This window comes from Nothobranchius furzeri, chromosome 16 (assembly GCF_043380555.1).
Source record: "Nothobranchius furzeri strain GRZ-AD chromosome 16, NfurGRZ-RIMD1, whole genome shotgun sequence".
NCBI lineage: Eukaryota > Metazoa > Chordata > Actinopteri > Cyprinodontiformes > Nothobranchiidae > Nothobranchius > Nothobranchius furzeri.
Genome location: NC_091756.1, coordinates 34,650,879 through 34,664,552, shown reverse-complemented (window position 1 = coordinate 34,664,552; position 13,674 = coordinate 34,650,879). Strand labels below are relative to the sequence as shown.

General features: G+C 41.0%; 2 protein-coding genes across 3 annotated transcripts; one reads left to right on the top strand and one right to left on the bottom strand.

Annotated features, from left to right (window-relative positions):
- The first annotated feature begins 11 nt into the window (after window positions 1-11).
- pagr1 (PAXIP1 associated glutamate-rich protein 1) lies at window positions 12-2,389 on the top strand. Its single transcript, XM_015963254.3, has 5 exons — window positions 12-159; window positions 365-567; window positions 1,450-1,783; window positions 1,869-1,957; window positions 2,037-2,389. Exons 2-5 carry the CDS (start codon window positions 396-398, stop codon window positions 2,270-2,272), a joined length of 831 nt encoding a protein of 276 aa, XP_015818740.3. The 5' UTR covers window positions 12-159; window positions 365-395; the 3' UTR covers window positions 2,273-2,389.
- Window positions 2,390-6,888: 4,499 nt separating this feature from the next.
- Window positions 6,889-11,743, bottom strand: tlcd3bb (TLC domain containing 3Bb). Of its 2 annotated transcripts, none has more exons than XM_015963252.3 (7): window positions 11,537-11,743; window positions 10,320-10,523; window positions 9,907-9,990; window positions 9,407-9,632; window positions 9,203-9,298; window positions 7,485-7,594; window positions 6,889-7,349 (listed from the first exon to the last, which is right to left on the bottom strand). In XM_015963252.3, exons 2-7 carry the CDS (start codon window positions 10,442-10,444, stop codon window positions 7,082-7,084), a joined length of 909 nt encoding a protein of 302 aa, XP_015818738.1. In that variant the 5' UTR covers window positions 10,445-10,523; window positions 11,537-11,743; the 3' UTR covers window positions 6,889-7,081. The 2 variants fall into 2 exon arrangements, with proteins under 2 accessions (XP_015818738.1, XP_015818739.1); XM_015963253.3 differs by lacking the exon at window positions 11,537-11,743 and adding an exon at window positions 11,030-11,257.
- Between the last annotated feature and the right edge of the window lie 1,931 nt (window positions 11,744-13,674).

Below are 13,674 nucleotides of genomic sequence, written 5' to 3'. Positions count from 1 at the left end.
TCAAGCAACCTATTCAGCCAAAATGGCGCTATGTTTATGTCCATGTTGAATCTTTTAATGCACTTAGCTAGCCTCATGGAGAGCTATGATGATCCCATCACTTGGGAATTACTTTAAAATCAAATTTTAACGTGACCAACGCTGACTCACGACAAATCGGTAATAACAATGAAGGATTTCCTTTATTTCTGCGGTGCGGTTTGACGTTAGCTAGCCCAGTAGGAATAAAACAAATAAACCTAAATATTCTCAAATTGCTTATTACGCTTTAGTAACAGGCGTAACTTGACTCGTTACCCGTGTAAATAATAACTGCCATTATCTCCCATTGCTAATTATTATCAAACATGCTGCTGTTTCGCAGATCCTATTAAAGTTGTCCAGCAGCAGGTAGGATGCAGACTGAAGTCACCAACTCTTCTCTTAGAGAGGGTGTTGAGGCTCTAGGTGTGAATGATCCAGAGAAATCTGCTGCAGACCAGGAGGAAGGCGGCCTAGAGAAGCAACAGGACTCAGAGATGACAGCTGTCACAGAGGAGAAAGACACCACTGCAAAGGATGACACAGGTAACTCCCTTAAAGGATAAATAACTTTGTAAACTCTTGGAGTCAGAAATCCGTCTGATTAGCACCAGATGTGGCCAAAAGCAATCACTCAAAGGCTGTATCAGTAAATAACAAGCCACATAAAGAATAGGGCTGCTCAATTGTGAATAATAATCAGAAATATTGTGTTTTTGGTCAATATTTAATTCCCAAGTATTTAACTAGATTACTTCTTCAGTTAGGACACACTTGTATTTATCATTTGCAGTTATAAAAAAAATACACCAAAAAAAGTCAAATGATGCCACAAACACACTTGACACACCAGACCTTGTAAAATGATCTGTGTTCACTTTACTCAAATTCTCCTTACTTCTATGTTTTGAACGAACGAACTTTTGAAATAAATACTCAAAACCATAACTCGTAATAGCAGAGCAATCATGTGATGCTTAAAATAGCTAGAGTTCACATTTTAAGACAAGTGCAGATACAGGATTACACCAGCAGGTGAAGGAGTGACCAATAAAACTTATGAGGGTTTAAGTATCTGAATTTACCACAGTAGAATTAATCTAGGACACCATGAATAGGAAAATAATTAAACTCGTGTTTTGTAACATTTAGTTGTTAAAACACAGACACCAGCTAAATAAACTAATTTCTTCTGAGTCAGTCTCATGAATAAAACATGTCCAGATATCCAAGCAGGAAGTAAGTGGGCATCAAAGTGTCTTTTTTAAATACCAACATATTACACAGGCTTTGGAAGATGCAGAAGTGTACTTCATTAGTAAAGAAGAACAAAATGAGAGTGCTTGCAACATAAAATAAGACAAACATAAATAACTTCTTATTACATTGTGTCAAAAAATACATTTGTGTACTTTTCTGTCTTCTCAGATGAGAACACAGAGGTGGTGGAAGGAGGGACACAAGAGAATGAACCTCAGGGGGAAGCAGGAGGGGATGCTGAAGAGGGGAAGCTGGCTGCCGGAGCAGACGACGAGTGGGAGCTTCCCTACAGCGACGAGGAAATGGAGGACCCCAAAAACTGGATGCCTGCTCCTCCTGAGATCAAAAGACTTTATGATATCCTCGCTAAAGGGGAGATGCTGGAATTGAACTTTGTGCCCCTTCCTAGAAGGCCTCCCACACCTGAACGCACCCCTTCACCCGAGAGAGACGAAGAGGAGGAGGCAGCAAAGGAAAGGGAGAGGCTGGAAAGGGAATGCAAGTCAGTAGCTCTCCTTTCTTTTTCTTATCTTCTGTTATTTGGATAAATTTGATTTACCACTCCCCCCCCACCCCCCCACCCCCAGGCCTCCGTCTCCAACAGAGTTTGACTTTGATGAGGAGCAACTTCATTCAACTCCTAAAAACTCCTTCATAAACAGACGCAGAACACCAGGTTTGATGATTTATTTTTTTATATCCTGATTTCCTGGGTTCAGCGAGGAAAGCCAAACTGTTTCCTCCCTGCATTCCAGGCTCGTCAGCTCGCTCCTCTGTGAAGAGAGAAGCTCGTCTGGACAAAGTGCTGTCGGACATGAAGCGCCACCGCAAAATTGAGGAGCAAATCAGGCGCACGGGCAGAGATCTATTCAAGACCGAGAAGAAGGTGGAGGAGGCCCTTTCCCCAAACAGCCAGAAGGAGCGGGAGAAGGAGAGGGAGCGAGACAGCAACCCAGACACCATCTTCTCCCCGAGACAGAGGAGATACTGAAGTATTCAGTCCCAGAAGCAATCAAGAGCTTCTCAGGGCTCTCGCAAGACTTTCATTTTCTAATGTTCACGTTTTGTATGTTTTTTGTATGATGGCAATAAAGCTTTTAACTTTTAACACTGTTAACTGGGTCATGATAACTAATTAAAAAGAAGTTGGGTTTAAAATCTAGAACCTCAGTTTTCATGTTAAGGTGTACATATAAGAAGGCAAATCATAATCTGAATCTAAATAACAGAAAAGGACTAAGTTCTTCCTTAGTGATCAACTAACCCTAACCCCAACTTGAATGCAGCTGTGCTCAGTTTTCTTTAAGCTCCTGGGACCCAAACATGTATTTGGTGTGATTTAAAAAAAAAGCATGTAGCTATTACAGATTAGTCAACTGTAATTAACAGAAACAAAATTACGAAAATTAAAACTAAATAAAAATTTTGTCAAATATCCTAAAAAAAAGGAAAGACAATTTTTTAAGTCAATATCAAGTGTCTGTAAATAATAACAAAAAGGTCTAAGTAGAAGTAGCAGAATAAAAAGGTAAGGTGCAAGGAGCCAATTTCCATAAATGTGGGCCCTAGAAAGGTGCAATAAGTAAGAATTTAACAGAGAAATATTAAAAATAAACTCTAATAGAGAGCCTAAAGAAAATGAATGAGGTAATAAAAACCTCCTTATTATCTTTACTTTGTATTAAAATAATAATTTGTCAATGTTCCATAAATTGTGTTTGGATTAATATGTGCAGATCTTTAATTTCACCGTAAAACCTCGACTGATTTGGAGCTCCTCCCTTTTTGCTCAGCTCATGGATCAATGGGCTAAAAGAACTATTTTCTAATCCGCCTTGCCTCACACCCTAAATCGCACATATGTTGTACTTCAATTTAAATGAAATGTAATGATGTGTGTTTCAACCACGCCAGTATCATACTCTGAGAGCTTGCAAAACTTTGGAAATACTACCACTACAAATAGGACATCAGCACGTCACATACATGACTATCTGCTACTTACCCCGCCAGCAGCCACTTTACATCATTTCCTGCTAGGAAATTCTGAGGACAACTGGAACGCAGCATTACATCTTGCACCTTAGATTTTAATTTGCGCATCATTCAAAGCTTTTGGATTAGTTTAAGTGTTTTTTTTTTGTTTGCTTTTGGGAGGAATTGAATTGGAGGCCAATTGTGCTGACATAAATGTTTTCTCCTTGTAGTCTTTGGTTCTACTTTACCTCACCATGCTTGTATTCCAGTAGTTTATCTTGCTGAGAGCTGTAGCAGCACGTAGCTCTTCTGTTCGGTTGACTGAATGCTGTTTAAGGTTAATTTTCTGGAAATAAGCCTTTGTAGATAATTAGTTCTTTAGCATTTTAAGGCCTCGGCACCTCTTAGAACAGCTCTGCTGATTTAACCACTCCCAGCATTTCCTGTTTGATATCTAGTAGCCTTTGTTTTTGTAGCATTGATCCAGAATATTGATGCAACTCTTTGGTTTGCAGGAAAGAAATCAACGTCTAAATGCTAAAACAGAAAACTGGCTGGCCCTGGGTCAACTTTAGTGTAAATTATTTGTTCTTTAAGTTTGTTAAAAAGGGAAGTTTCATTTATTTTTCAAACTTGATCATTGAATTTATTAGAATGAACTTGTGGCTTAAGTGGCTTTTATACGTTTCCCATAACCGATGTCATCGGCTATAACTAATATTTTTAAATGTGACATTTAAATCTGTTGCTTCAAAGATGATGTGTGATTTATTAACAACTGAACTCCTTTACCTGGTATGATGGTATACTTACACATACAGTAAGTCATCACATGGAATTCTAGGGTTTTCTGACAATATGTAGAGAAAACACCATCAGTTATTCATGACTGCACATAGGTGGTGCACGTGTCAAAAACAATAGGTGTGTGTACTGGCGTTACGTTGGTATGAGCTCTACCATTGGTGTGTTTCAAGTGTGCACATCTCCTTACCGTGGGAAAATGTTAATGGGAATATTTAATACAATGTAATGCTTTTAGAATAATTATCATTCTAAGTCGATTACTTTTTGGACTGAGGTCATAATTCTATGGTGCTCGTCCAGTGACACTTAGGGAGAAAAAAAACTTGTGGCCACAAGTTAAATGGTGAATGGCTTGTATTTGTGTCGCACATTCTTAGAGTTCTACAACCCCCCAATGCTCTTCACAATTCAATCAGTAACTCACTGGTAGTGATGAGCTACAGTGTAGCCACAGCTGCCCTGGGGCTCACTGGCTGTAGAGACTGCCTAACACTGGCGCCACCGGTCCCTCCGACCATCACCAGCAGGCAAGGTGGGTTAAGTGTCTTGCCCAAGGACACAACAGCATTCTCTGGCCAGAGCCGGGATTGAACCTACAACCTTATGATTGCTCGACATCCTGCTCTACCTCCTGAGCTACTGCTAAACTATGTCATGGCCATTAGCTTTTTTTTCTTTAGTGCCACCAGAAGGGCACTGTATAATTCAAACACATGCAGGTGAAATGCTCACAAGTTATCTTTGCCCTTTGGCACCCCCTAGTGGCTCACATGATAATGCAATGGACCGACAGAAGAGAATAAGGAGACAGTTGATCAGGCTCAGGACAGAGAAGTATATTTTAGCTAAGTCGGAGTAACAATACAGCCTTCACGTAAGGCTCAGAAGCATCGAGTATATATACGTATGCATAAATATGCATTCAAACCCACAAACCAAATAAATTAAATAAATACTTACAAATAAATAACAAGCATTTAGTGGAATATACAGTACATCAGTTGAAATGTTCCAGTGTCAACAAGAAGCAGAACCTTTATGAGTTCAGGAACACGGGGGTGGGGGGTTTCTGTGTTCGACATGCCCACAGCTGTCCAGATGCTTTGCACACACTACCCTGTCTGGTGGCATCCGAGTCGTGTTTTCGAAGATTTTCTCCTCTTCAGCCCCAATTCCAGAAAACTAGCTGCTTTAGTTTTAAACAAGTTTGTTCATTTGTGGCTCACAGGTCATCAGCTTTATAATCTGAGTTCTCATTAAAACAAGAAGACAGAAAAAGGCTTAAGGAGATTTACATGTAATAATAATCAAATTGGACAAATGTGTTGCATGTTAGTCACAAGGGAATGCTTCCCCCACAGGACAAATATAAAGTGCTGTGAAACATCATTAACCCCCTCACAGCTTTCTCTGTTGGTGCTTTTGTTGTTTGCCTCAAACTTGGAACGTTTCAGGTAAAAAGCAACAGCAGAATAAATCTGTAAGGGGGCAAATTTTCTCACAACACTTTGCTTCTCTTCAAATACAAATTCTTCAAATGAAGATGAACATATTCTAAATCTCATGAAACCATTGTGAAATCTTCCTGTCAAGCAAAACTGATATTGTGAGATTTACATCAGCACCAAACAAAAAACACCCAAAACAAAACACCAACCCCTGCGTTTCCTACTGTGCAGCGTTTCCCTTCATGCAAATAAAAAAAACAAAACGGAGTAAAGTGATATCAGTGAATGTTAGACCTAAGCTAGCACTGCTGCTAAACCGCTCCGGGTGGCGTTTGCATAAGCTCAGCTGTCAAATGAGATGTTTTCCTACTAATCCGTGACCTGGCATCGATCAGATGGTCTGCAGAATTATCAGAGACAGAAACTGTCCACAGAGCATCAGGCTTTTACTGTTAAAAAATAAAAATGGGCAGATTTGGAGGGATTATTCTGAGAAGAAACTCGGAAAAAAATCTGAATTGGTTGTAAATTTACAAGGAAAATTAAAAAAAAAGTGGAGCTTTTCTGACTTTTAACTGGTAAAGTTACGTAACTGATTCATTTGAAATCATTCCAACCTTCTTGAGCCAGATGCATGAGTTTCCCTCATATTTTTACTTATTTCTTTCCCATTTAAAGAAATTAGACATTGTCCAATTTGTTAGACATTTAAGTCTTCCTAACAAATCCTCTTGTACTCCGATTGTTCCTCTGTTTGTTTTAAAGCCTAAGAGGCTCTGATACTTTGTCAGATAATAAATAAATAACTAGAATCCTCGCTGACGTAATACCAACATGGAACAGACAATTTTACATCAGCTATGTACAACCGTCACACTTAGCTACCCAAATTAAAACTCAACTTTCTTTTTAAGACGAAAATAAATGTAGAAGAAACAAAAACCCATGAGAATGAACTGTAAGGAAGTGGGGAGGAAAGGGGATAAGGCAGCAGAATCCAGAGTCATGACAGCAGCTCCTCCTAAGGACGAGTCAGCCTGCAGGTCGGTTACATTTGTTATTGTGACGGTGACTAAATAGAGGATACAGATAATAAACACTAACAAGTCAAAATACTGCTTAGCTGGGATTTTTTTCTGTTTCTTTTTTTGTTGTTGTTGTTGTTGTTCTTTGTTACTAAACTGAATCAGGCCTTTCATCTACAGCAAACATACTAACATACAGTATAATACATTCCTATTTTCCTGCCCGTCCTACACTACGAGGCAGAGAGGACTGTATTTGTTCTACGTGAAGGGAATTCGCCACCTACGCTCCCTAGAACCCTGGCCGGTTCCTCTCAGCTCAGTGCATGTTCCTAACCTCCAAAGTGCAGATGATGACATCATAAATACTGCGTGCCTTAATGCTCTGATTAGTTCCTAACAGCTAACGAGCCGAGGAGCTGTTAGCTACAAACACTTGAGCACAATCTGAGGTCATCATCTTTCCTTTTACATACTCATTGGTACATTCTCCTTCTTCCTCCTCCTCCTCTTCCTCCTCCCCGCCTCTCCTCGTCGCTTTCCTCAGTGGGTGGTCAGCTCGGGCTCTGTGGAGCGCGAGCTGTAGCCGTTGGCGGGTTGCGGCAGTGCGTTGCCGTCCGTCTGATTCTCCTTAGCGGCTTCTGCGCCCGCGCGTGGCCTCTGGGAGCGGGAGGTGCCCATGAACAACCGCAGGGCGCCCCGGCAGATTAGAGAGAACCAATAGAGCTGGGGTGCCATGAGCAGAGCGGCGCCGAGGTTACAGTGCCAGGGCACCGACAGTGGAACCATGTGGAAGGGGATTGATGCGTACCTGCACCCATAAGCAGCACAAGTCAGGGATTAATAACAGATTACCTTTCTCCTCCATCGCAACACACAGGTGGAGTTTTGGACGTGGTTCAGCCGGACGAGTGAGGAGAGCAGAGAGAGAGCGAGAGAAACATACCTTCCGTAGGCGTAGTAGAGGTAAGGGAAGAGTAGGACTCGAAAGATGAAAAAAGTGATCAGCATAAGAGCCCCGTTCACTTTGTGCAGCAGAGTGTGTTGCTGTTTGTACTGAAAGTGGAGGAAAAACCAGAGAGGGGAGAAAGGAGAGCAAGCAGAACAGATTTGTGAAGCCGTCTATGTTAACGTTCATCATTAATGTCAGGATGTTAATGCTAACACGAAGGGTGGCAGGAGAGCACAGTTCAGGTCCGAGTCCGAAAGGAGGGAGGCGTCACCACGGATACGCTCCTACAGCTGACGAAGCCGTGAGACGAGCTCCAACACATAAACACAAAAGAAACGTTCTAAACAAAAACTCTCATTTACTGTCTAGATCAGTGGTTCCCAACCTTTTTTCACGAGGACCCCCTTTCCTGTGTCCAAGACAGGACAGGGCCCCCCTACCCATGTGCACACAGTTAAAGGTAAATAATTACAAGCGTTCTACTGACATACAGAGTTATGCCTCTGAGTTGATTGTACTATTGAGTGTGTTATCTGGATTTTATAAATGTAGATTTTACTAATATAATCTTGATAACCTCAGCACACACAAAAAAATGTGTGTGTGTGTGTGTGTGTGTGGGGGGGGGGGGGGGGGGGGGTCATATACCCCAGGTTGGGAACCACTGGTCTAGATTATTGTTATAATTTGTTTTTTAAATATTATTAAAAAAAAACCTGTTTTTCCATCAGATGAAAATAGCACCTAATTAAAACATTTCATGCACCGTTCTGAGCTGCTAAAACAGGGTTAGACCCGTTTTAACTGATCTCAGCGAAGATTAACAGAACTGAATCATTTTTAATCTTCTGATGGGATATTATATGGAAATAAAAACGCTGACATGGATGGTCTGTTTCTGGTAGCACGAATCACAGCGTAGCATTTTATGCAGACAAGGAGAGGAAGCAACACATGATTTCTCTTTCCTATTCACTCTATTTCTTAGCATTTTTAATCACAATTGTCTATTTTTGCTTATTTTAAACATATTTATATCACTTTCTAAAATCTTTTTTATGTTTTAAATTTTTTGTTTTTGTGAAGCGCCTCATGATTTTTATCTTGAGAGGCACTATAGAAAAGATTGTTTTCTTTCTTTCTTTCTTTCAAAGCTGATCAGGCTGATTATGATCACTGGACTGTTGTAAATGACTAAACTGGTGCATTTTCTTTTTCCTGCTCAGTAACTAGCTAGCTACGCATCACGATTGCACCAAAATCCTTCACTTAGGTTCAACCTACCAGGTGATAAAACTCACATTCCATATATTGTCTTTAATCTTGGATTGTTTTGATTTCTTAACACTTATTCTATCCCTTACATCCTACTGAATCAGACACTAAACTTAAAAAAACAGACATTATTAACTAACATTATAACTACGACTATGCCACTTTATTATAAATGAAATAACAATAGTATAAATGTCTGTGGCTTTCCCCCCTAGTGTGGACACTAAAGGGTTAACTGGAGGCTGAGACATCAAACACACCTGAATGAGCTGCATGCTGGGAATGACCAGAAATATACTCTCCGATAAATTAAAAGTGAGTGGGAAAAGTGTAAAAGTAGAAGAACTTTAGTGAGAAACATGCACATGCAAAAGTTTAAAAAAAGTCATAATTATAATGGTGCACCTAAGTGTTTCAGGTGTGAATGCCAGACTCACCTGGATGAGGATTTTCCCTAAGCAGACAGATGGAGTGCTGAGCTCAGCCATGAACATAATACCCTGGAAATAGTCGCCTTTTCCCTGCCTCAAAAACTGGACAGAAAAACAAAAAAAGCTTCAACAGGACTTCAGCTGAGGAGGCTTCTAAGACTAGAGAGGATTTGATTTTCCTGACATTAAAACCAGAAACAGAGCGGTTACCACGGACACGGGGAAGCAGACGGTGACCATGACGACGTGGTGCAGCACCATGAGGAACTCGCGACGCAGGTAGCTGGTCAGCACCGAGCGCATGTGCTGGGGCGCCGCAGAGGCCTCCTCGTGCCCTTTGACCTGCAGCTTGTACCAATAGCACATGAACATGGCGTAGATGTCGTACACGAAGTAGGGAACAGCAAACATGATGTACGTGCTGGTTAGCCAGTGCCTGAGCAGAGAGGGGGGGGGGACTTTTAGTCTTCATTCAAAATTTTCACCCAGGAGCTCTGATCGCAGACAGACAAGGTGAGTTTGTAGCTGAAACAATCTAAGAATGTATAGAATTTTAAATCAACAGAAGTGTTTAATACACAATAGATCGGTTTCTCTGATTTAAAGAAATAAAATCCAGATCTTTGCAGGGTTTTTCAGGAGTCAAGGCAACCATTTATGCTTTGCATTTTAAAGTTTTTAATGACAAAAATGCATCTGAAAGAACTCACTGATCCTCAATGATGTCCTCACAGGAAGAAGAGATGATGTAACCAGCCGAGGAAGCCATGACGGCCTGAATAGACGACACCAACCTGGAGTGAAGAATAGAATCAGTCAATGAGAGACACGTCTCAGGCTTATTCGTTTGATCCAGTTCTTAAAACGTTTTTAAATAAAAACAAGCAAAAATCAAAACCTGACTTTAAACTGCCTGATGGAGGAAAAAAAAACCTCCATGTGTCTGAACTTTTAAAAGAGCACGCTGTTGTCATTAAATATTTAAGGATCAACCAGCTTGATTACACATGAGAGCATGCAAACACACACACACACACACACACACACACACACACACACACACACACACACACACACACACACACACACACACACACACACACGAGTAGAAAGCTTTCAGGACCTGGCTGACACAATGACTGCATCTCCCTCGTTCCACCTCAGCGCCGGGATGGACTTCAGGCATTGTTTGGACAGGAGGAAAAGGCCTGGGAAGAACACAGACCCGGCAGCCAGGATGATCAGCATGGTCCCTGGCGAGCTGACTCAAGAGGCAAAAAGTTCAGCAGACAATCTGGTCCTTGAGATCTGTCGCTCGCCGTCCTCTCTGAAAAACACAAAGTGGATGAGCGTCAACAGCGATCCCGCCGCTGGTCACTCCCCTGTGTGGCTGCACTTAGGAAGATAACCCAAAAACATCACACACCCCAACATAAGTTAATGATAGCTGAAGGGTCAGTTCAGGAAACGTGATGTAGATTACAACAAATGTTCAGTCCCAATCATGATTATTTTGTTTAGGTCTCCCAACACTGAAAAATGTTTGAGAGGCCTAATAGATTCTTTATTCTAACACCAAAGTGATAAAATAAACGAAGACAATAAAAATTATGTGACAATCAGAAAAACTATCATTTAAAACCAACAACTGAAGAATCAGGAGTTATTATAACAGATCTGTTATTAATCTGAGGTATGCTGTTATCATTAATGAGTCAACCGCATTAAACAGGTGAAAGACGTTTCACTCCCAATGCAGCGCGTGCATCAGCTGACCACAGTGACATGGCTGGAATTCCATAAACAAGTGGTACCTTTGCGCATCATTCCTACCTCATCCCTTTAACCATCCTGATCCCACCTCTCCTTCCTGGCGCATCCATGTGCGGTTTTGTACTTTGCTCACAATACACCGGCTGACTCATTAAAAAGTTCCGAGTCCATTAGCAAAATACGCAATGCGCTATTTTAAAATCGTGAACATCGAAATTATCGACAGAGCGTGGAGCGCTGGAGCTCATTGTTCCTGCGTAAGCCAATGTCACCTGTCTGGGAGGAACGGGGCTCTGGTGGGTCGCTTACAAAATAAGCCGACTGATAACACACACACACACAAACACACGTTATGTACCCACTGTAGTCAGCCTATTAGTTAGCATTGCGGTTTAGCGTTAGCTTCAGCGCCTTGGCTAAACAGCAAAACGAGCAAACGTTAAGGTTAAACTGTTTGTTTGTAGCATCCAGATGTAGCCGCCAAGCTAGCCCATCCCGTTACGCGCTAACCTTAGCTAACACATTTGAGTTTGCACATGTTTAGAAGAGAAGAGATGCAACATTTACACAGACTCTGCAGAGTCCAGTCAGCGGCCAGTCGAAGGTCGTGTCCTGCGGGAAGCGTTTAAAGATACCCCAGGGCTCTCAGCCTCGATGCTCCGCATCTTTCTGTGGCCGCTTGAATGTTAGAAAGGTAGCAGCAGCGAGCTAACGCCAGCTAACTTTGATCAAAATCTGCGCGAGCTTAGCTCTCTGAACGCTGTGGACTGGCATGCGAGCCAGTCGGCGTAAACAAATAGCCTTATTTAAATAAAGCAATGAAACTAAAAGACAAAGACACAATCTGATCCAGAAGTGAACGAATCGCTAGCTGATCTTGTCGCTATGTCATTCCTTGTCTCTCGTCGCCACAGCACATCAGTGATGCCGTTGACTCAACACGGTGGACTGCTGCGCAAGCCAGTTCCTACAGGTCCAACGTAGCTATGACAAGCCGAGCTATCATTTAACAAGCCAGACAGCCCAGTCCAACAGAGATCCATTATTCAGTGTTCCAAAAATGATTGTTGTGAAAGAAAAACTGTGTCAAGGCCATTCCACCGAATGGGTGCCATTTCCATCCATTTATGTCTCCAAGAAATGTTTTGAATCAATGTGCATGAAAATGTACGGGTAAATACATTTTGTTATTAAGCACAAGGTCCTGCATAATTATCTGAGTGTAAATTTAACATTTATGATGGGCAACAATAATAAAAATTACTTTGAACCCTGAAAAAACATTTTAGTGCATGTATTTTTCACCTGTCCCTGATCTTTAACATTACTATTTAGAGTGCAATTAAATTAATAAATACCCCCAAATTGATATTTTTTTTTTGCATTTTTGTGTGGCTCTATATCCTGTCTATGCTTCACAAATATTTTTTTCAAAACAATTTTATACTTTATTTGTTAAAATACACATTTTAGTTGTATCCCTAGGTTTACACTGAGTCCTATGTAGAACTGGCTGGCTGGTCAAACTGTAGCGTTGTGGTTTATGCTCTTTTATGAAAGAGGAACCATTCTACATTGTAATTTGTGATATTAATTTTATTAAATTAATAACCAAATTGTATAGTTTTAAGAAGACTCAAAGGTTGTTTTCATCGATAAACTGTTGATAATATCCGTGGGTCTGTGTTTCAGTTCAATGAAGAAACAAGTTTGGCAATTAAAAGTTTTAATTCTTCAAATTAAACTAATGATTTTGAAATTGACAAACAGGAAATAACAATCAACATTGGCAACTTTGTGGGACAATCTTTAACAGTTGATATGCTGTTCTTGCTCAAATAGACCTTGTGTTGGAGGTGCTGAAGGTTGAGAGTGATATGATGTGATTATGGATGCGTGTGTGCAAAGTGTAGTGAGAATTGAACATGAGGTGAGATAAATGCGTGTGTGCATCTGATTTTGCTTCAGGAAGAAACAGGTGTCTGAGTGAAAAGTGATGGTTTGAATACACTTAGGTTTAGTTGGAAAAGATGCATCAAAACGCTATCTGTCGTGTTCTGCCTCACCGAAAATCGGACCCCCTGTTGGACCCGGGACGTCACCTTAGGATGATGTTTCATCCAGGGCACCTTGGCTGGCAAAGAAGACAAAGATGCACCGCGAACCGGTCCAGAGTTGCCCTCGGTACACGTTGATGGTAAAGCGTTTTGTCGATGCGCTTTCTTAAGTTAATTCACTCAGAAATCAAAGACTCTGTATGAGTCTGCGTTAGAAGTTGCGATTCAGCTATTCTGTCTGGCTGACAGGAACAGCGTGAGGGGGGGGGGGGGAACAAGCCAACCGGCTCTGTCCCCCCTTCGGTTTCTTCAGGTCCTCTCTCTTTCGTTGTCAAGCACGAACTGAAATCATAAGACTGAAACTTACCAAAAGCCTTTCTCTTCTCAAAGCAAACGTGTGCGTCAGCAAATGTGTTTTGGAGTTTACTGTGAGAATCTGTGTGTGGGTGTGCTTGAGTGTGTGTGTGAAGGTCGCTAACAAACATCCTCAAACATTATTTAAGAATGGATTCATTAATCCATTATAATTACCAAAAGCATAAGAATCATTCATTTGATTAAAACACATTTATATTGAGCAAAATGATAATGATTATTCTTTAACATTAAAATCAAGAAAAGAAAGTTTTAAGACTTGTTATGACTATA